General features: G+C 48.5%; 1 protein-coding gene and 1 long non-coding RNA gene across 4 annotated transcripts in view; one reads left to right on the top strand and one right to left on the bottom strand.

Moving 5' to 3' along the window:
* The window catches only part of MYO16 (myosin XVI), a 574,710-nt gene that overhangs the window by 514,949 nt on the left and 36,160 nt on the right, over positions 1 to 23,601 (top strand). For all 3 annotated transcript variants that reach the window (XM_082701002.1, XM_082701003.1, XM_082701004.1), the window contains exon 33: positions 17,742 to 17,900. In XM_082701002.1, coding sequence (XP_082557128.1) covers positions 17,742 to 17,900 — 159 coding nt within the window. The remainder of the gene's footprint in view (positions 1 to 17,741; positions 17,901 to 23,601) is intronic.
* Positions 5,200 to 12,633, bottom strand: LOC309848973. The gene is made up of 4 exons (XR_014303381.1): positions 12,246 to 12,633; positions 11,573 to 11,869; positions 5,798 to 5,965; positions 5,200 to 5,485 (listed from the first exon to the last, which is right to left on the bottom strand). It is a non-coding gene; the product is annotated as an uncharacterized lncRNA (long non-coding RNA).

The following is a 23,601-nucleotide window of genomic DNA, read 5'->3' on the forward strand; positions in this document are numbered from 1 at the left end:
AAGAAACAAAATGGAATCTACGAGATAGTATAAAATGAACAAATTAATATTTGCTTTTAGAACAAAAAGTTAATTAAAACCTCATAAAGCTCATTTTACCGTAGTTAGGAATTGGGTGAATTCTTCTTGACTCTGCTCAGGAAAGTGAAGTGAATGGGTTTCTGGGTGCACCTCGTCATCTGGAAATCCCTTATCTGAGGACTCAGTGTAGTGAGGAATATTGCGGGGCCTCCAGGCGTCGTGTGTGAATTTGCTAATTATAGTTCCCTGTGGTGACATTAGCCAGTATTTGAGAACACATATCGAAACCTCGAGTACAACACTGTTAATTCACATCTACGATGAACTATGAACTATGTTAGTTCATAATCTACGATTATAAACTATTTTTCTACTGTGGGCTTTTACCAAACACTCCTCATTTGAAAAAATTGGCTTGAACCACATATGACTTTCTCATAAATACATGAATTAGCAACTTCTGCCCAGCACAGTAGCTGTCATACCTGCAAATGTAACAGTAGGAGACCGGGTCGTCCCCGCACACCAGATGGCAGGAGTTCCAACTCCACGTTTGAGAGCCGGGTGATTCTTGACGGTCCACAATGTGGGAAATAGGTCTGCGCGTTCGCATGTCATGTTCTCGTGGGATCTTACAGGTCATTCCTTTAGAATAAAAGGGGTTAAAGATAAGGTGTGGGGGAAGAGCGGGCTTCGCGCTGAAGCTAATCACCAGAGCTGCTCTCTGATGATTAAGGTTTACACAGTTGGATCCCAAAGTCAGTAATCCATTTTCTTCTGAATGAATTGAATGGCCCTTATTAACGATTTACTATAGTCTTGGGATTTCTTCTCTTTAAGGTTTTAAATCGTCTACTTTACCCTCTTTATATTTAAAGATATTCTTATTTTCACCTGAAATGGCTTTCTTACCAAGTAATCCAGTGGGTGGCAATCTTACCCTCCGGGCACCTGAATTAATTACAGCTCATTTCGTGCAGTTGTGGTCTGGGGAAATTGTTCTGCACATTTTGCAGAAGTGTTCAGAATATCCCCCTTGCTTCTTTGGAAAGTGACCTTGAGGAGACGACACTGCTCACTATTACCCTGCTGTGGGCATTTCCAGTTAAGTAGAAAGGACAATGAGTCGTGTGTAGCAATGAAGCCCTTGGGTGTGTAATTCTGCTCCCTCACTTCCCGCAGACTTGGAGGATTTCACAAATATTATCTTCCCCCAAACGGTTGATTTGCTGTTGACTTGAGGGCATGCGGCCTGAGGCATATGAAGTCCCTCAGATTTATCTAAGAGTTCAGGATGCGTGGCTTGCAGACAGAAGGCTGTGGATGGCGACCGGCCCGCAGCCCCAGAGGACAGTGGTGGCAGGCAGTGGTCATAATGCTTACGGTTACTGTTTTCATGACCCATCTAGTTCTCTCAGGATGGGAAGCTGTCTGCTACTATTATCCCCCTCTCACAGATGACAACAACCAGGGCCAGAGAGGACCCCCGTGCCCTCCGTGCCATCCTAGCATGCGAGACGTCGAGCGCCATGACTTATCTCCCTGCATGGGGGGGTCTCGGGCAGCAGGGGCAGAGGACAAGGGTTGAGTCGCTCGCACTGGAGTCCTAGAGTTGGGGTGGAGAAAAGGGTTTTACAAATTTAAAAATGCCAAACCTGTACGTGACAGCTCCGGAGTGCGTATCTGGTTTGGAATATTTTACGTGGGCCGCTTGGCCCTTAGCATCTAGAGTGACTAAACGTTTAATGATCTGTGCAGCGTTATCCCTTTCTTTCACAAAATGTGCTTCATCTGATATTCTAACATGACAAATGTTATTATGCCAAAGATTTCTGGCTGCTTAGTTTCAAAAATCACGAGACCAAACGCGGAGGGCAGGAGAGATCTGTCAGCGCGTGCAGACCACTAGGGTGCTCCACTGCTCCGGATGGCGTCCCACGGTCCGGCCGTGTTTATCCAGAACAGAAACAAAATGAGCAGAGACCAGGATGATAGGACTTTGACAAAAATGTGGCACACCCTGGTATCTGGAGAAGGAAGGAGGAGAGCCCCACTGAATTAAGGAAAAGTCTGGTGTACAGAATATTTTTGCCAAAATTGTCATATGACTTTTGATATTGTGCATCCATAGATTGTAAAATAAAAGTAAGTGGTTAAAAATAATGTAAATGACAACAGAAAATGCACAGCATTTCTTTGCATAGAGTAGGTATTTATTAAATACCTAGATGATGAAAAACTACCTAAAAAAAAAAAAAAGCAATTTGCCGTATGACCGTATTTACTGGACCTAGTCCTCGAGTCATTTTTACTTAAAGAGACTCACCTAACCCAGATGGAAATCACTGCATTTGCATTTGCATTTATTTTATTGCTTAAACATTCTGAGTAAGAATATTTTGAGTTTTAAATCAGTGTTCCATCCCTGAATTTTCACAGTTCAGTATTTTATCCCATTGGGACATTTGTTTAAAAGGGAGTTCTTTCTGTAAAGTTGGCCTTATGGAAAATATCAGACATTCACAGAAGTCGAGGGACTGGATGAATGGACTGTCTCCGTGGGGACGGGGTGAATGGACTGTCTCCGCGGTCCGTCCTGCTTCACCCCCAGGCCTCTCTCTCTGGCCCTCTCCGGCCCCACTGGATTGATTTGAAGTGCATTCCAGTGTCAAATCATTTACTTAAAAATATTTACAAATTATTTAAAAAGTCCTTTAGAAAATAATAGAAGATTTACTCTGACATCACTTCAATCTGTCCAGACCAGTGGATCCATTTCAGCCTTCCCTGGCGTGGGAGAAACCTGCTTCTGGAAACCGGGGTATCATTTTTCACAACAGAGACTAGATGATGCTCGGGTGAGCTTTCTCCTGAAAGAACCCTGAAGCCAGTGAGGTGGACGGTGGGTGCCGGCAGCCCCCTGGACCACCATGAAAGATAAAATAGAACTAGAAAGGGTGAGTCTAGTCTAAATATTATACCCAAACAGAACCGAGAATAAAAGACCACCGTTCCAAAAAACATACAGTCACTTCTGAAATCAATATTTTATCAGGTTTAGATGCCTCCATGCCAAATTAAGTAGTTACTTATTCATTGTTTAGTAACAAGAAGAGTGCTTTAAAATCACTGAAATGTCATGAAATCACTGGCAGAAGTCTGACTTGCTGGAGGGTGATGTCTGGAAGCTGCCATTCTCTGCCTGCGTTGGAAGCCCAAGTTTGGACACCGTCTCTGATCGGCGTCTGACGCATTCTAATGAGATCACAGCAGAAGAAACTGCTGTGCCTCCTGCAAATCTCGGCCTCCCAGAACAGGACGCAGAGGCTGGCATCCCCACAGCTTCCTGCTTCTCCTCGGGTTCTCCGAGCACTTTGTCCCGTGCGGGGCCGGTTGTCTTCCTCCCTGCACCGTTTCTCTCCGTCATGATTTATTTCGGGGAGTGGAGGGCAAGAGGTGGAGGCGTGGCCCGAGGCATCTTGAGAATCATGAAGGGCGTGGACAGACAGACAGAGTTCCCTGATGTGTCGCTGTCTGCCTTCCCGCCTCACCTGAGAGCCTGCCTCGCAGGAAAGCAAGGCATTCCTCCACATTCTGGAACCATCTGGAGCAACACTCAATGCCCCTTATTTTCCAAATGAGTAAAGACAAGCTGACATCCCAGACAGGCAGGTTCTCTATTTCTCACCAGGTGGCTAGGAGGTAAGGCTGGGCCACTAGGGGAGCCCGAGAAAGAGACGATGCCTCTCTGTGAGAAAAGCCTTTTGTTTGCCAAACTCTTGGCCCCTCTGCAAGAACCAGGAGCCTCTGTGTTTGGGATGTGTTTTCAGTATTTCTGATTTCCCAAATCATACTTAGCCCATCTCCGCTTAGAAATAAGCTTTCAATTCTAATTAACCGATCCGTAGCCCAACTAACCTATGTTAAGAGCACAAAGCCCTTTGTCTTTGATATGAGTCAGACAGTTATTTTTAAATGTCTAATGTTTGTTGTGAGTGTTTGTGAGATTCTTTTCCCAACTTCTAGCACCTTCTCTTTAGAAATGCCCAAGAATTCACACAGGGCCATTATGCAACCAGGGGGTGCATAAGGGACTTGCATGAACTTGCAGAGCTCATCCTCTAACATTTACTGAGTGGAAGCCCAGGGCTTGCTACTGGAATCCAGAGATGGGGAAATTCGTGTTTTCCCTGCCCTCTCACAGACTGGAGGAGGCAGACGGGTCCGTCCAGTTCCAATGAGTGAAATCCTAGTGGAGGAAGGAGGCTTTTTAGCCCGCGGGTCATAAACTACTTGAGGGTCCCTAACTGAGCTCCAAGTGGCCTGTGAGTCCCAGTGCTAGGCTTGTTCCTGATCTGGCGGGGAGGCATCCCAAACTCCGTCGGATTGTCACAAAGTGTCTATGGCCAGGGAGAAGCACAGGGCCACGGTGGGGAGGGTGCTGATCACGGTGTGCTGAGTGCGGGGCCGCTGGAGGAGTGTGGGGGAGCCTCAGGCCCGGGATGCCCAGTGAGCAGGGCGAGTGGCCACCGGGGTGGAGAGGATGGAGTTCCCCAGGTGCCCAAGCAGGACGACAGGCACGGCAGCCAGAGAAACCGTGTGCATGGGGACCTGTGGGCTCAGGGTACACAGTCCTGTTGGAGCACAGGTGTGAAGGCTGCAGAAAAGTCCGAGAGAGAACAGAGGCACTGCTTGCCTTGCATGGGACCAGAGCAGGAGGAGCTTTCTACCTGGAAGCTGCAGGACAGGCTTCTGAATGCCTCCACTGTGTCTCCTCGTCACGTGGGGAGTCAGCAGGATCTTCGGATCTTGCCCACAAAGACTGCAAAGAGCCCGAGGAGGGGGATGACCCAGAGGGCTAGTGGCAATTCTGGGTATGCACATGTGACCTCCTGTAATGGAAAATACTCGGAAACGCGATGGAACATTTGTTAATGGTGTTCTGTTAATAATATTAATAGCCGGCGTCTGTGAACGGCTCTTTCCTGTGGGCCGAGCAGGCAGACGTCTCCTGGGTCCCCCCCCCCCTTGGCCCTGTGTGAGGTGAGTGAAGCAGGGGTTGGCCTCCCCGTTTGCTGATGAGCGATCTGAGAGTTTAAGGGATTAAGTGACTCTCGCATAACGACGGCAATGAACTGGCCCCTGCGTCAGGAATGAGACACACGGTTCCTTTCTCCCAAACTCGAAGAAATGTCTATTTCTGTTCTGTGAGGCCAGTCCCAGTCTCCACAAACAATTAGAAAATTTAACTGGTACAAAGTCAATGTCTGAGAGAATCATCCCTTTTTGAAGTTAAATGTAAATTCATGACCAGGAAAAAATGTGGGAAGAGGACATGGTTGGTTTTTTTGTTTGTTTGTTTGTTTCTTTCTTTCTTTCTTTTCAGTGATTTTCAACAGCCCCCTGATTGGGATCGGAGAAAGACATTCGAAAAAGCTTCCATCATTGGCCTCTTGGTGACGTTCTAGATGAAAAGCAAACAATAACAATTTGTTAGTTTCTGAATCATGTCCATCTGGAAGCAGAGACGCAGGTAACCGCGAAGGTAGAAACGTGTCTGGACAGAAGACTCATGGGGCCTCCAGTCCCTGCCCCTCAATCAGGACGTGTTGGGTAGATATTCAGACCACAGTTCTCGTGACCATGGACATCCACTGGACCATGCTGCTCCATGATCCTTTGAAACCCAGGAGCAAAACCAAGCAGAAGACTCTGACAATTAACTATGTCGATCGACCTGATCAAGAAGTAACCTTTGAGTCACTTGGGAAATTACCTGAACGTCTTGGCTGTGCCTCTGTAGCCACCAGATGCCAGTCTTTCCGGAGACACACGTCTTGCACAAACGGCTCATCCCTTCTGCACTGAGCCCGGCACAGCCGAGGGGCCGTCACAACCGGGTTGTTCTAGGATGTGCCGTCAGTGGGAGAAGCAGCTCTTGTACCTGGGATTGGGAAGAAGAAGAAGAAAAAAAGAGGCAGTCTTTTCAGAAGTGGATTATCTTTCATAACCGGTAGATATTTCTCATGCAGTCAACCCGTTCAGGCAGGCAGCTGTTGTGTAGTGTGGGTCTCTATATGGGATCGTGAATGGAACTCCCCCGGGGCTCCAGAGAGAAGCCCAGGGCTCGTCTTGTGAGGCATCAGCAGCTCTCCTCAAGCAAGTTCATAAAGACCTTCCTGACAACCTGCATCTCATTATTGCCACATAATACAACATCCTGGGGTTCTCTTCCTTTTGTAAAGAAATGCGTAAACGCGATGTGGTGCGTGGAAAGTTTTCCTAAAGACGGGCTGGACCGATGCCATGTTCTCGTTCTCCTTAAGAGTCTTGGTGGAGGAAAACGGATTTCTACTGGCGTTCAGGTCCTTTATGCTGACTTGAATCATTTTTATGATTAATCCTCAGATCAGCCTAGAAAAGCCCACACTACCTGAGAGTTAGCTCTCCGCAGTACCACTTTATCCAGAGCTCCGTTCCCTGAGCCCCCCATGGTCGCCCAGCCTCCATGTGTGTGCGAAGCTTCGCAGCCTTTTTTCTGCTCTGGCTTTTACTTCCTCTTTTTCTCGTTTCTCCTTGAAATCTGCAACGTTCTTACCCACACGAGGAGCGTTTGCAATGACCAGCCCGTTGCAATCCCACAGTAAACAGCAGCCTCGTTCCTTGTGCTCCCTGCTCCGGTGACTAGGTCCTAAAAAGTGCAGGGTCCAGACATGGGCTAGATCTGACCTTACACAAATTGACATCACAACACTCACTGTCCCGCGATGCCTGAGAATTTGTGCGTTTCCCAGAATTGCAAGAGAGCTTCTTCACGCCCCCAAATCTGGCTCATCATCAAACCTAATTTTTCAAAGAAAAATGTCCTTTTAAAGAATGAAAGAAGTGACACATACACACTAGGTACCTGGGGTTATTTCCTAGGCAAATGTGCACGTTTGCGATTTGGGCTTAATTATTCTTTGATGTGGAAAGATGGCCAATCCATGAAGAAGTCAGCTGAGAGAGAAGACGTGGGCAAAGCGGCGGGGGAAGCTGTGACCCTACCAAGGCATTTCCATGTAACTGAAATGGGAATCAAAGCTCCCGGCTAGTAAATTACCTTCTGACATCACCTCTGTTCGCTGGAGCTGCATTCGCTTAACCTGTTTTCAGATGAGATCACCAGCCGAAGGGGCCAGACTGGTCTTCAGAGCAGAATGGAGGGGACACATCAAAGTACAAACACCTGACTTAAAGCTGGGGAGCCCTGCCCCGGGATGCTTCTACGGGCTCTCACACCCTTTCTTAGGGATACATCCAGTGCCCAGCCCCAGAACCTCTAGAGCAAAAGGCCTCTTTTATGTATCTATGTTATTTTCATGAGAATTGGATGGACTCGATTTCATTTCTTGGTATTTAACTACCTTTCTATATAGTTAGTAAGAGAGTCCTCCTTGGATTTTTAATAGATAAACTGCTTTAAAAAATAATTCCTGAAACATATAACTTTCATTGCTCCATTTCGGGGACATTAGCCTGCATTCCACACTTCCTGTGTTTTTCTGCTGTGTCCTGGCCACCCCTGATCTCCACTGCATACACCAAGCAGAACTAGAGGTTTATTGAATTGCTTATGTGTCAATTCAAGACAGTAAAACTCGAATTGCTAACATTAATTCATGGGTGTAGCTGTGGTGTGCAAGGAGGGGGTCTTCTTGGTTCATTTACGGAGCCTTGGAGTCGTGTCTAATTTCCAGAGGCTGAGGAGCAACCCAGGACAGAGGCACCGAGCTCATGTCTGGTGATGAGAGATCATAAAAACATTAAAAAAAAAAAAAAATCATTGAAAGCCCAGCAACGTGGTTCAGCTGTCAATCAGAGACATTTTCACTGCTGTGAGGATTGAATCTTTCCCAGGAACCGTCTGCAATGACTTCAGGAAAAATGCTCTTTTTCTTCCCCCCAGACAATAAAATCATTCTATGAATGGCCCCAAAATGTGCAGTTCTTCTCAGGACTTAAGGAAAAGTAGAGGTTAACTCTAGGCAAGACAGTGGAACTGGCAGTCGTATTTTGTCCTGCTGTTTGCCTGATGTTTTCAAAGAGCTTTGGGAAAAATCACCCAGTAAGAAGGGCAAGCTTCACTCATTTTGTTTGTTTGTTTATTCGAAAAACACACCAAGGACTCTATTTTGTGCCAGGCATTATACTAAGTGGTATGGATTTTTTTTTTCCCATAAAATGTGGGGTCTGTTCAGAAGCAGCTCACAGCGGGGAGACATGGAAAGTCCAGCGTATCCAGACGGTGCGAGACCGTTTGCGTGAAGATAACGATCTGGGTGTCACGAAACACTACGTACCCTCAGAGTTTGTGAAATGCTGCATTTTTATTCATTTGGTTCTATTCTGCTTCATCTTTAAATGCTTATCATGACCCACTAAATTTATTTCTCAGCCTGTCAATATGTCCTTTGGAACACTGGTCTAGAAGGTGGGCTGTATAGGGAGAGACGGGAGGGATTTGAGACCAAACTCAGGAGAGAAAGACCCGGGGCAGGAGGGCCCCCGCCGCCCAGCGAGGGGCCAGTCTGTGTTCCAATCCTACGCTGTGATTATAGGGTTTTGCACAAGGAATGGGGACCTAGTGTTTTGGAGCAACTCCATTTGGGTATGTGGAAAGGACCGATGTCTGTCTCTGATTTTTTCTACCTTCATTTAAATGGAAACATACACTTTAACAATGGGTGAGAGATGCTTAGTTGCAGGGCACGTAGGAAGGGGATATCCCAGCTTCCGACTGGCCCTTCGGTGGTTTCTGTAGTGGATGAAATGAGACTATGAGACGCAGGTTCAGCCGCACCCCCCAGGGTCCTCCCTCCTGCGTGTCTGTGGTATGTCCTCCATCAGCTCTGCGATATGTCACAGCAGCGGCTCAGGGGACATGCGCTCCCAGGCACTTAGGACTTGGAGGCATACGGAACCCGGAGCACCAACCCACCCGCCTTGGGTAAAGCACACAATCCCAGGAGCCACCTAAAGCACGGCTCATCGAGTATTTTGACAAGAATTTTAATCTCTATAGATACTTTTATTTCTTATTTTATTCTTTTAAAAGGTGTTTTTCTTTATTTTTTAGAGAGAGAGGGATCATGAATGGGGGGAGAGAGACAACCAGACCCAGCGCTGAGCAGGGACCCTGATGCGGCTCGATCCCATGCCCCTGAGATTGTGACCAGAGCTGAAATGGAGAGTCGCCCAGGCGCCCCTGTATCGATACTTTTAATTCATTCCTGAAGGCCTCAGAGCTGTGGGCTCACCGCCATCTCCGGGAGAGATGAGCGGGACCATCCTATTGTTGTTAAAATACTGAAATGTCTCTGTAGCCACTGGACATGACGGCCAGCCGGGCTGGGTTCCCGAGCACAGACCCCCCCCCCACCTGGGGGTCCTGGCCCCAGGCCTGTCCGGTTTCTCCCCGGTTAGACACTGGCACGAAGTGCTTAAGATACATGGTTGGGCCTCTTCCATTGGCCCCGGCCTGTGCCCTTGTGGTTATTGGCATTTAGATGGGTAAATTGTGATTCCTCCTGAAAAACGACTTTGAGAAGACCCCGCATACATCCCTGCATTTTTTCTTTTTTTAACTGTTGACGACTTCCCTGGTTCTCTCTCTCCTGCTGTGACCACACCTGTGAAATCAGTGTTCACAGCTAGAGCTTTCCTGTCCCGTGGCACCCGTCCGTGAACCTGCAAGCCTCCAGTTGTGCGAAGGTGTGTATGCGGAGGAGATCGGGGCTGGCCGGCAGGGACTACTAGAACGTCGTGGTTAAGGCGGAATGCGAACTAATATCCCTGAAATGGGGCAACAGAGATTCAGTTTTTCTCAAGGACCAAAGTAGTTATTCTGGAAGCAGATCATCTGTTAAAAATGCAGGAGGGACTCAATGACTAGCTCTGCAGGGAAGTGACAAGGGCCCGGGGACAAAACGGACTCCACTCGATTCTCATTAAAAAAATAAATAAATGCTCGTTGAGGTTCTGTAGATCTGGGGGGTGGGCAGCGGCTGTCCCCCTAAGGAAGGATGTGGCCGCCGGTGGAGGTGCCCAGGGCTCCTCTGTGTTCCCTTGAGATGCCGGGCCCCACTAGTCACGGGCCGTGACGCCACGCAGGTGTCCCAGACCCACACCTTCCCGACCAAAGAGCAGAAGATCATACTCTTCCCCTTGGCTTTCTGGAGAAAGCGAGAACGACCCCTTCACCCTAACGAGGGCTGCCCGGGCCGGCGGAGCTGTCTGCAGGCGCCGCGTTCCCCGATCCTGGATGTACATTGCCACCTGGCACTCGGGAGATGTAAAAATAACAGCCGTATAAATAACCGCATGACCTATGAAATTATACATGAGGGATGGGTCTCCGGGCCGGGCTAGCGTGGTGTTTAGATGTTCGTGTTCAGCTAATTATAGGACAGGCAAGCTACCCGAGTGCGCGGACAGGGAAGGGACTGGCGTGATTCGTTTCCCATTCCGGCAGGGACAGAAGAGATGGGCGCGAAAGGATCCAGTTAGTTAAATTTAAAAGAAAATTGGCACAACATAATTTTCTGTGCATTTTTGGGTTCTAAAAACCTTATTTATACTGACAGTCACTTTTTAGCTTTACTATCAATATATTCTTCCCCTGCTCAGCACATATGTTGTTGAAGATATCACTCTATTTCCTGATTCAGTTGGCGTTCCCAGCACAAACCCTCTCCTTGCACTTGGCAGGGGAGTGGGTGGCAGGAGTTAGGAGTAGGGGACAAGGCAGCGCTTCCATTCTACCCCGCTTAACCCGGAGGATGAGTGTTGGTGGCACTGTTTGCCGCGGAAGAAATGCCTAAAACGCGGCTCTACTCAAGAGTAGCGATTTCTGAAGAGTCATTAAAAAGTGAGAAGGTGTGCTGGGGGCTGGCGCTAGCCTTTGAAGGTCAGTAGCCTTAGACAGTTGTGTTTTCTCAACCTGTCCATCCTTTGCAATTGCTAGGGTACCCTATTTTTTCTGTCTCGTAAGGTAATGGGCTCCTACAGGAATGCCAGTGAGTTACGGCACATGGCTGTGTCTTAAAGGTGATCGCACGGAAGCCCCGTGTTCGGTCCCCAGGCCCCCCCCTTACTCTTAGAGATTGAAGCCTGCTCTTGACACATTTCTGCAACTATCAGCAAAGGGACGACGAGGTCCGATTCACATGGCTTGGGGTCAGTTAGGGCTGTACAAAACATACGGAGACGCGGCGCGCGCCCTCTGTGCCAGAGCACACACTGCGGCAAGTCCGGCTCCGCTCCCATCTCGTGTCTTGTCGCACAAGCCCGCACCGGGGGTGGGTGGGGGTCTGTCTGCATATTTGAGGCTTGGATCCGACACTGTCTAGATGTGTCCTTACACTGGACGTTGTCCTCCTCTGAGGCAGCAGGCCCTGTGCTTGGGTTATGTTAGCATGTATTTTTAAAAAGTTTAATTTGCTTCCTAGAAGCCTGTTACAGCAGAATGCAGGGCATTGCGGGGGTCTCAGTCCTTATTTATAGTTCTTACCTGTGGTAATAGATGATTTTACAAAAATCAGAGGCGTAAGAGACATTGTTCCTTGTAACTCACACACTGGATGCCAATCTGGGGTCTAGGTGATCCCATCCAAACGGAGTTAGTTACTCTCTGTGTGTGTCCGTGAGCACAGTTGAGCTGGAACGCTCAGGTTTTAGGAACGAGAACTTGAGAAGTAGAAGGACTATGCCAGCCGCGTCTCTCAGTGCTTGTACCTTTCCTTAATGCCAAAGAGGAAAAAACAAGCGCATTCCGTCCGTGCAGTAGCCTTTCTGGAGAGGAATTTTCCTATAGAGTTGCGGAATGAATTAGAGCCAGTGTGAGTAATGAGTTTAAAATGTATTTGCACATTTTTTCTGCCTTGCATAGCACTCTCGGTATTAAATCAGTCAAACAGCAATAGTTTGTTTTTCTCCTGCGTTACTGAAACCTGGATCCTGTCTCCTGTGTTTCCAAAATATACTCTAAAATTATCTCAAGTTAAGGTAACCAAGAGAGAAATGATGTGTTTAAGCATTCTTCTTAAAGAAACACTCTGTTGCTCACTCCTGACTCATTCTCTGCGACCTTTCTGTGGCGCGCATTGCTGTCAGCCTCTCTCTGCCCTCCACGTCCCCCACCCCCGCCGCCGAGCCCACCCCTGCCTGCTCGTGTCCACTCTCACCATGCCTCGCCTTCCACTGCCCTTCTCTACACGATCTCTGCAAGAGATCTCCCTCCTAAGAGAGACTTGAGTCTTTCCTGCACGTTTTCTTTTCAGTCCTCATGAATGCTGTGACTCCAATCATTGCCACTCAGTTTCACCCTTGGGCGTGGGCCTGTCACTGGAAGGTCGACCAGCACAGCCCAGTCTGTCCTGCGTCCAGGTACTTCGCTGGCGCTGACTTACTCGGGTCCCTAAGCTCCGAGAGACCTGTAAGGTGGACCGTCCTGACCACCCAGCCCTGCCTCTTCCCTGGTCTAAATGCTCCCGGCTCCTGGGCTCCCGTCTCTGATCTGTCCTCCAGCCCCATCCAGCTGGACACATTTTTGCCAGAGTAGTGACATTTTAAAATGCAGTTTCTGGTTTGCTCTTACCTAAGTATTGGCTGCGCCCTGCTCTGGTGATGGCGCATGTGTGACAAGTGTGCCCACAGGCTGTGCAGAACCAGACTCCTCTCTCCTCCCCTCCCCTCCCCCCTCCTCCTCTCCTCCCCTCCCCTCCTCTCTCTCCCCTCCCCTCCCCTCCCCCCTCCTCCCCTCCTCCCCTCCCCTCCTCCCCTCCCCCCCTCCCCTCCCCCCTCCTCCCCTCCCTTCCCCTCCTTTCCTCTCTACCCTCTCCCCTCTCCTCTCCCCTCCCCCCTCCCCCCTTCCCCCCTCCCCTCCCCCTCCCCTCCCTTTTCTCCTCTGAGCCAAAAGCCTCTCCAGACCATTGTGTTTTCCAAACCATGGGGCAGGTGTGGAGTGTCTTCAAGAAAGATAATTACGATGACAAACATTTAGGGAGTGAATGGAGCATTTGTTTAAAACGGGAAAATAAGCAAAGCACACACTGGTCAAGGCCGTCTCTGCCACCATTAACAGGGCACGCGTTGACCGACCGACTGGTGCTTGGGCCTTGGACGTGGCCTCGGCAGGTGAGGGGTCCACGACCATCACTCTGTAGACGCCTGTCTCCTGTCCCTAGGCACCAAGACGCCAGAGCCAAGACTTATCAAACTGATGGCAGGTTTCTGAGATTACAGGTCGCAAAGCTCTGTGCAGTTAAGATTTTTAAACACTGAGCAGGCATGAACCTTCCGTATCGGTGGGACAAGCAGGACATACTCATCAGTGATAACTGCTAGTGAAACCCTGAATGCGCACCGCGGTGGGGAACAGATTTCAGATGCCCCAGAGTCTGTCCTTCCCCTCATGTTAACGCTCAGGTGGAAAGCAATCGGCTCTGGCCCTTTGAATACGTCAGAGATTTTCACCTCGCTCAATGAGAAGTTTTCCTCACCTTATCATTTTAAATAAGCAGAGATTAGAAGCTCAAAGGTATGTTCACAGTGAAAGTCCTTTCATGGTGTCAGTAATCTCGTGTGAATGAGGACAAACAGTTACCAAGGTCTTCCCATAATCATTCCCACGGATTCCGTAGTAAGTAAATTGGTCAACTGTTTTCATTGCAAAACATGGAGTTTCCTTCTAGAAAACAAACATTACTCCAGCAGTTTGGTGGTGATCATTCATTTATTATTTTTTCTGTTTTCCCTAAGTGAAACAGAAACCAGTGGAGAGACCTGAGTAGGCACAGGGCATGGTCTCACTTAGGGTGCAGAACGAGGTGCTCAGCCTCAGGCCAGCCACCTCCTGGGCGGGAACCGCTCTTCCCAGGGGCTGCCCGCCCTTGCCTGGGGCCTCAGGGCACCCCTGACCTCTGCTCACTGGACACCAGGGACTGCCCCCTCCTCCGGGGTGGGGACTAGTGAGGTCTCCAGTCATGCCCAGATATGCTGGGGGACAATGTCACCTTCTATGGAAAACCAGTTTTCAAAGGATAACACCCACCCAGAGGGATAGTTTAGTGTTATATAGATACTTAAAAAAAAAAAAAAAAAAAAAACCCACAACAACAAACAAAAAACGAACACAGCAAAGCTGAAGTTTTTCCTGCATCCGCACTTGCAGACTCGCTAGAACTCTCCCACTCGATTAAGATTCGAGCTAACCCTGTCCACACTGCGCGCTCGTATTTAACCGTCATATCTTGGGGTAAAGGCCGCCATTTCATCTTTGAGTCAGATCCCCCGGTGATTCACTTCTCTCCTACCTGTGCAAACAGCCCCGGGCGGGGGTCACAGAGAAGTCCTGTTTACAGGCTCAGAGGGAACAGCCCAGGTGTGCAGACGGAGCGGCGTCCTGGGTGCTGCCGAGCTCCCCAGACCTCTGAGCACACAAGACGCGGGGACACAGGCACTCAGACCCACCCTCAGTCTTTCTGTGGGATTTCACCCACATGCTCCCTCCCTGTTGGCTTAGACCCAATCAGAGCCTCAAGTATTTTCTTTGGTGTGACTGTAACCGACTTTTCTTCACCCTAAAAATCTCAGTGGCCGCTGCTTGGAGGCATGATGAGGCCTCACAACTTTGTTGGCTCCGGATCATTCCTTACAGGGCCCTCCCTGAAGTACGGACCTTGTGTCCGTGCCCTTGCGACTGGGAACTGCTCCGACTCAATCCCAGGGTCCTTGGGTTCCTCGCGTGCCTGAGTTCAGGGTCACGCGCACCTTCTTGATGAGGAACATGGTAGCTGCTCGCTCAACAGACCCTTTGGAGCAAAATCAAATCGCAGAGGGTTTCTGCCTTTGCTCTTCGCTGTGGCTGAAACTAGGCATTAGCAAGTTGGGGCACCGGCGCTCGGACGTGTCTGGATTTCCCTCCGAGCCAGGGTGTTTATGAGCAGAGGCTGACACAGAATTTAGGAAGCCAAGAACCACCCCCACAATTAATATTCATGAGGAAGGATAACCCCAGAGGTGAGACGTTGGTATAGATGTTGCAAGTCCTGTTCAGTGGCTGGAGGACAGGGTTCAGCCTGCAGTTCCCGGTTCATTACCACCGAGGCCCGGGGATCGAGGGAAGCCACGGAGAAGCAGCCGCCTTCCCCTTTAGACCAGCAGATGCCGGGACGGGGAGCTTTACACAAGGGCCAAGCGCAGGAATGCGTGTGGGTGGATGGCGGAGCCCGAGTGCCTCCGTCGGAACCCGGCCGATTCTGAAATGTCTGCATGGAGGTTAACCTCCCCGAGCCTCTGGGACCTCATCTCAAAACTGGGTGTGAAGGGGACAGCTCTTCAGAAGCAGGAAGACCAGGGCAAAATCAGATGCCGCGTCTGGTGGGGGTTTGGTGCATCCTAAACCCTCAGGAGCTGGTGATCATCATCAGAACAAGGTGAATAATTATCATTAGATTGGCCATCGATTCTTATGTTTTACTCAAAGAAGGACTTCTTTCCTTATTCCAACCCAGAGCCATTCCCGAATAGACCTACGCTTTTAAGATAGAAATACAAAGAAAATTTTAGAGGTAATGTAAGAATCACCGCCTAACTTGTACGGCACGCTGAAAACCAGTCCTTGGCTGCAGTGTAAGCTGCTGATGAGAAATATTTTTAAAACCGTAATAGGAAAATTGGAGGTTTTGACTATATAAACATGAATTGTTTAGGAGCGGGAAATGGGTGAAGAGGGACACTAGCATCTTGTCTATAGCAAGAGTCCACGCAGCGCATCCGAGTACTGAGTTCTGTCCCGCCGGAGGTAAGAGGACCGTCCCTGTTCACGCAGGGATGGACGCCCTGGTTCCCAGCCTTGGGTGAACTCCCTTCGCACCGGCACAGAACCTCCGCTCCTTGCGCGATGGCCGTCCCTCTGTCATGGTCGTTACAGCACGTGGAGTTCACGAGGAGTGCGAACACCTCGTAGGAATTGAACAAACAACCGAATCAAAGAGCGAGAAAAGGAGCTCCAAGAGAGGCTGACCGGCATCTGTGTCTTGAGACAGCTTGACAGCCAGACCGTGTCGCTAACTTGCAGATGTGTCTGAAAGGCAAGCGAGAGTCGACGGAAAGGAGAAGCTGGTCTTGCAGTGGCAGCCCGAGAACTCCGACGGTGCCTCCGGATCGGCTGCTCTCCTGCTCATCCCTGTTCCTCCGCACGCGGGCCGAGCCAAAGCTGTTCTGCTTGTTTTCAAGTGCAGGGACCCAGGAGCTGCCGTGGTTTCCAAAGACCTGTCCGCTTCGCCTCCGTTCTGGCCCGCCAGCGTCCCCTGCTCTAGACAGCACACGCTCTCCTGCGGGGCAGACCTGCTGCGCCCTCCACTTCTAAGTGATGGGTCCCTGGGGCTCGTCCGACCACGAGCCCCACTGGTGAGGACAGGAGCCACCCCAGCTGGTGGGAGTGCCTGTGGGAAAGCGGGGAACCTGGGTCAGCGTGGAGCGTCTGGATACGGGACCGTTGCCTGTCGTGCCGTTGGAGCGTAAGGCTCGAGGGCAGGGGGAGATCAGCATAGAGGCAAGAGGATCCGGTCAAGACCAACCGCCCTCCCTCCGTCCTCTCCCCTCCGTCCTCCCTCCTCCTCCCTCCCCCCTGCGGGGTCACTGGAGATAAACCATTCTGCCGCATGTAAAGTATAATAAAGCAAATTAGGCTTTTTATCCCTTTTGAATAATCTGTTGCCGTAAACTTCAGAAAGCCCTAACCGAAAGGCAGTCGGAATCCACTCTGTACCACCGAAGACCAGAAGCAACATCCACGGCCTCCATATTGAACCAAGATCCTCCAGAACCTCCCTTGGGAAGCAAGAGCCAGTCCCAGGCTCCCCTGACCAGCCCCAGAGAGGGCCCATGACTCCGGGGGAGGGGGGGGTGGCAGGGGCCACAGCTGACGCCCTGGTGGACAGCTGTGCTTCCTTTGCTCCCTCTGGTCATTCGTAGACCCTGCCTCAGGATAATGCAATAGACTTTGCTCCCAATCCCTGGCACTTGTAAACATTTTACTTTGTTATTTCTACATAGTTAAAAAAAAATATTCATTTGGCTCTTCAGCTTAATTTGGGGGATGGCTTCTTGTATTCATTGATCCCTGAGCACTCAACACGGGATGCGCAATGAACAATTAAGTAATGTTAGTGTTCAGAATGCAAAGGTAGGGCTTTGAGGTTTAATAGTCCTCAGTGGATAATAATAAAGTTGGTAAGATGCTGTAAGTGTATTTCTTATTTTTTCAAACCTGTAGGGATTGTCTCAGCTCTGCTTAATTTAGTAACTGAGAAAACTTGTGAAACATGAATTTATTTCCACGCTCCTTTAGGAAATAGCGTTCTCAAGACAGACGGCACTCTAGTGACAAGTTATTAGACTCTGACACCAAAAGTTCTGTACAGATATGTTTGAAAATAGTAAATTATGTAATTCATTAACACCACTAAATATTCCCATTACGTTTGAGAGTGCTGTGACAAAATTTGGTGGACATTTTGTAGGCCATAAATTTAATGAAGGATGATTATTGATTTACTATTTCAAATACAATTAGTGTTTCATTTGATGAGCTGTATTATTTTCTTCTACTACTTTATTAAATTAGTGGGTGCATTTTATCCAAAAAGAGTAACCCTTTCTAAAATTTATTTTAGGTTTTGAGACTAACATGAACCTCACTGCCCGAGAGGATGCTGGTAGATCAGAAATTGCATCTGAGACTCAAGATAGAAATGCAAATAACCATGGAATTCAATTATCTAATTCACTCTCAAGTGCTATCACTGCTGAAAATGGGAATTCCGTCTCAAATGGTAAGTGCTTTTTAAACTCGGAAGTAAATAGATGAAAGTATTAAGTTCTGTCAACTTTCTAGGGAGAATGGATTTGAAACGTAAAAATGAAGTAGGTTTAAAAGCTGGGACATAGCTCATAAACTTCGCTGGAGGGTATATTGTAGCATTTTATGGGTTGGGTTAAAGAATGATCGTTGTGTTCAGTGTTAGCTGACTTTTCAAAGATTGTTGTGGAGTATTCGCTACGTGGGAACCAATATAAAATGAGATTATGCAGAACAGAAGGAGGAGATGGGGTTGTTCTAATGGTACTTTTAATTTAAAAAAAAAAAACCTTTTTCTTCTCATACCTGGGTAGTGTGAGGGAAAATAATACTGAAGTTATGGTAAACACCAAACTGGCCTTAAGTATTTAACTAGTGTATGTAAAAGAATGTATCATTTAGAAATTGGCTAGACTGTGTTTATCCAAAAATCATTCTGATAGTGGCTTGAACAAATAACTTATTTCTCACACATAAAAGCAGCCCATGGCTGTTGGGATGATTTTCCTGAGGACATATGGAAAAGCTGGCCAAAATTTTCATTGTTGTTCTGATTAAACGCACTAGAAAACCATTACGACCTTGAGATCCAGGGAAGAGATGGAGGAAGGGGGTTTAGAACGCAGGGAGGACCAAGCAAGGAAGCCTACATTCTGGGCTCTTCTCCAAGAGACATCCGTGCACTCTCCCAGTCCATAGACACCAACTCGGAAGCTGGATTTTTGACGCCTCCTGGACTGTGGGGACAGACTAAGTCCGGGGCTTCCTAAGGCCATGGGTTAGAGCCTCAAGGTGTCCCTCCTAAGGGCTAGGTGTTCCCAATCTAGAAACCACAGCTCAGCTCCGAATCGTCTCAACCCCGGCTGTGTGACAGACGTCCTTCAGGACAGGGCCCACACAGACCTGGGAAGAAATGTGTGTGGATGTCTGTGTCTCAAAGGACATCGACAGCATCCGAGGCCTCAAAATGATGTAACAAACCATGTTTCAAATCTAGTGTTTAACACACAGTCAAAAAACCAGACACATGATGACACAAGACAAGATCACAAATGAACAAGCGGAAGTAGCCGTCCATCGCGGCCCATCCCTGGAAGCCCAGAAGACGGGAGTTCAGAAGCGCTTGCTTTAAGCGAAGCGTGTTTACTGTGCCCAAGGAGATGAAAGAATGAGAATCCGCAGAAACGGGAAACTATAAAAATGCGTGGAACAGAAACTCTGAAATTGAGAAATAGTCATAAAATTAAGTACAATAGAGGAGGAGTTTCGAGCTAATCAGACACAGTCATTAAAAAAAAAAAAACAAAAACCTGAGGAGCTGGAGATCACTGAGGACATTAGGGGAGGAGAAGCAGGAGAAGAGAGGATCGGCGATTCCAGAACACGGCTTGGAGGCGGGAAGGGTGGGGCGAGAAGGTGGCTGGAATTCTGGAGAAAGAAGACAGGCCACACGGACAGCAGGAAGACTGTGCCCATGAGGAGACCCGTGTGGAGGGTTTATTGGGTCATCGTTGACCGTCATCCAAAATGGACGCCTTGGACCGGGCACTGGATCATTGGTTGTCTCCTGCTCTGTAAGCACCCACCCGCCGCCCCGGAACTTAGAGGCTTCATTCAACAGAAGACGGTGATTTCACACGTTCTGTGGGTCAGGAGTCCGGCTGAGGCTGGTCTGAGTGCCCTGGTTTCAGGGTCTCTCATGAGGCAACTCAACTCTTGGCCAAGATTCTAGTCCTCTTGAAGGTGTGAGGCCCCGTGGCGGGCTCCTGGGGCCTTTTTACGGGCTGACTGGCACGTGGGTAAATGGTGCGAAGTACAAAGCGGGGGCACGACCCTTCTGTGACCCCTCTGTGCCGCCGCGCGGCGACCCTTCTGTGCCGCCCTAGGGTGACCCTTCTGTGCCGCCGCGCGGTGACTGTCGAGCACGTCGCGCTAAGTGAGCGAAGACTCAAAGCCGACAGGTACGGTCTGTGCACGTGATGCTCCGGAAAAAGCAAAACGAGAGGCCCAGAAAACCATGCGTGGTTGCCCGAGGCTGGGCTTGTGGTCCAGGATGGACTGTGCGCCTGCTCCGTCGGGGCCGCTGAACAAAATGCCAGACTGGGCGGCTTCGGACGGACCCGCTGTGCAGGTTCTGGATGTCCGAGCAGCGCGGCCGCGGGCTCAGCTCCCAGGCCGCCCGCCTCCCGGCGCAGCCTGCCTGACTCCCGCTGTGTCCTCCCAAGTTGGAAGGACGGAGCCAGAACTCCAGGGTGCCCCTCGTAAGGGCACTAACCCCAGTCCTGAGGGTTCCACCCTCGGGACCTGGTATCCTCCCAGAGGCCCCAGCTCCTACAACCACCACCTTGGGGGTTAGGATGCTGATTCTAATGTACGAATGGGGGGGGGCACAAACAGAGGGGCCCGAATCACTACCCACAAGCAGGTGCGCGCGTGTTCTGGAAATGTACACATGTGTACGGCTTTCTGTCTGTAGATGTGACTTTTGTTCAAACCAAACCAAACCAAAGCCTGCTTAGCATAAATAAAAAGAAAACTGCCCTTAAGCATCTCATAGTGAAATGTTGATAACTAAGAGTGAATATTAAAAGCAGCCAGAAGTAATAAAAAAAAAAAAAGACAAATTCTAAGGAACGGCAATTCAAAGACAATTCAAAAACAATGGAATAACATATTTAGCACGCTCAAAGAGCTGTCAGTCTAGGTTTTCATAAATAGTAAAACAACAACAACAACAACAAAAACTTCTTAAAAGATGCAAAGGAGTTAAGGCAGTTTTAGAAAAAAAAAATAAAAACTGGAAGAATTCAATGCAAGGCAGACCCCAAATGCCCGGAGATACAAGCAGCAAAAACGAACAGTCAGTAACGCCAGTGGAATCAGGAGAGCGTGGAGCAGGGTTTACTGCCGCAGGCCGGTAACTCAGACTCACAGGCTGTAATGTCAGAGGCAAGCACTGAAGGAGTAGTAGTGAGTATGTAATTTCCACACCAATAGAGGGAGTAAAACAGAGTAATACAAGTCAGTCTATCCCAAAGGCGACAAAAAAGAGGTGAACTGGAGAGACCTGGAAAACAAGACCGGCCCCCCGTGGCTCAGTGGTGGAGCATCTGCCCTGGCTCAGATCATGATCCCGGAGTCCCGGGATCGAGTCCCGCATTGAGCTCCCTGCAAAGTGAGAAAGCCTGTTGCTCCCTCTGCCAGCTTCTCCCCCTGCTTGTGGTTTCTCCCTCTCTGTCAAATAAATAAATGAAGTCTAAAAAAACCGCACACACACAAGGCTGATAGGAAGGTCACAGATGTAGGCATAAAATCACCTCTGAAAATAACTAAGCTTGAACTCAGTTTAAGTTTATGTTTCAAGCCATGAAAGCTTAAGAGACTCGTTTAGTGTGAATTCACATTAGAGATAAATCCATTAATAAAATATTTTAAAGCCTAAGATTTCTGAAAACCATGAAAAACATGAGGATGCTAAAAATTTAAATGTGAAGGAACGGAACCAGGAAAGGTGTGCCATGCAAATATTAAAAACGACTTTCTCATCTTTCTGAGAGTTCTAAATTACATCTCTAAGGGATCAGTAGATTCGGGAAGAAATCACAGAAAAGCAGAACTTTGTAACAAATGACAATGAAAATATGACAGAACTTGTAGGACGCTGCTAATGTCTTCATCAGGGGAAATTTATGTCTATCTGTTTTGCAAAAGAAGGAAGGCCAAAAATCAGGTTTTTAAATGTCAACAAGTTAGAGACAGAGCAACAGAAAGTGGAAGAAAAGATACAGTAAAGATAAGAAATAAGTTACTGTAATGTATAACAAATAGCAAAACCGGAAGTCGGTTCTTTGAAAAAAAAAATCTTTGAAACATGAATAAAATGGAAAACTCTCTTGCAAGGATAGTAGAGAAATAAAGAAGGTGGCACAGGTAACGAACTCCAGGATGCAGAGGGGACCCACCCCAGACTTTCTAGAGTTTGGAAAATAGTAATATGTATATTATGAACAGTTTATGCCAATATAAGTTTGTGAATTTAGATGGACAGACACACTTCTCCAAAAGAAGAAAGGAAAAAAAAAAAAAAAAGCCTGGTGGTGGCTATGAAGGATGTCACGGATGGCATGGAACTCTGGGTGTGGTGCATAAACAATGAATCTTGGAACACTGAAAAAATTAAATTAAATTAAAAATTAAAACAAACAGGGGCACCTGGGTGCCTCAGTGGGTTGAAGCCTCTGCCTTCTGCTCGGGTCATGATCCCAGGGTCCTGGGATCGAGCCCTGCATCGATTGGGCTCTCTACTCTGCAGGGAGCCTGCTTCCTCCTCTCTCTCTGCCTGCCTCTCTGCCTACTTGTGATCTCTGTCTGTCAAATAAATAAATAAAATCTTTAAAAAAAATTAAAACAAACATAAAACTACAACTAACCAAAATGGACCCCCCAAATAGGAAAGCTAAATAGTAACATAAATACTAAATCAATTAGAGTTGAAATTGAGTACTTTTCTCTGAGGAGAACCCAAGCGACTTTCCCAGCAAGTGTCTCAAAATTTTCAGGATGAAGAATGCGAGCGTTACATAAGCTCTCCCAGAGACTAGGAATACAGAAGGGGAAAGAAACAAACCTCCGCAACTTGCATAAATAACCACTTAATTTATGACAAACCTGGCATTGCAGGGCACTGGGGGAAGGGTGATCGATTACTATCCGTGAGAGGAAAAAAAATGGACTTGACCCTTCCTTCGGGCCGCACACACAAGAGACTGCTGGTAGATTATAGATCTAAGTGTCAAATGTAAAATAATCAAATGTGTTGAAGAAAGCACAGGATTTTTTTAACCTCAGAGATAGGAAAAGAAAGGAGGATGTCTTAAGCCACACAAGAGTGTTAACCGCAAAGGAAAACAATTATATATATCAACGTCCGCACAGAGGAGGTATTTTCAACACATCTGACCAACAAAGGGTCCTATTTGGAGTTTGCTTAAAAACAAACAAAAGGCTATTGAATAGGAAATCGGGCAGGGGACATGAATAAGCACGGAAGCATTTTTCAGAGCCACCTTCACTGGGAATTCGAGAAAATCACGGGAAGGACACAGGAATACTACTTGTCGCACACCTGCAGGATGGCAGCGCGGACCAGCGAGGAGGGGCTCGGGCGAAGGGGGCGCGGGGAGGGGACGGCTGCCCAGGACAGGACAGGCTCTCCCTGGGGGAGGAGAAACCCGTGGGGATCGGGAGAGAGGATGACGGCGGCTCCTGGGTAGCTGACGCAGACCTGTCCCAGCTGCAGTTCCAGCATTTAAAAAGATAAAGAGAAGAGACAGGAGGGAGAACGGAGGGGCGTGGAGAGCCCGTGTCAGGCATCCGGATGGTGGCCGGTCCCCACCCTGTCCCGGGCTTCCTTCAAGATCCGAGGGACCCCGGGGAGGCTTCTCAGCTCGGTGTGTTCCTCACCCACACGTGGTCACAGAGAACGGGGATAGAACGAAAACCATACGGGGGCCGAGGTCGGGGGGAGGGGAGGGGGCAGGTAGTTGGTCTGGGCAGCGTTTGTTCAAGCTTAGCAGGAAGGTCTCCGGAGCAGATGGGAATTCTCTGTCGGCACCCAGGGAAAAGGTGGTTTGAATCGCACACACGGGGGGAAATCTCGGATGTGTTTACGGATC

The sequence above is a fragment of the Mustela nivalis genome (genome assembly GCF_964662115.1).
Source record: "Mustela nivalis genome assembly, chromosome: 15".
NCBI lineage: Eukaryota > Metazoa > Chordata > Mammalia > Carnivora > Mustelidae > Mustela > Mustela nivalis.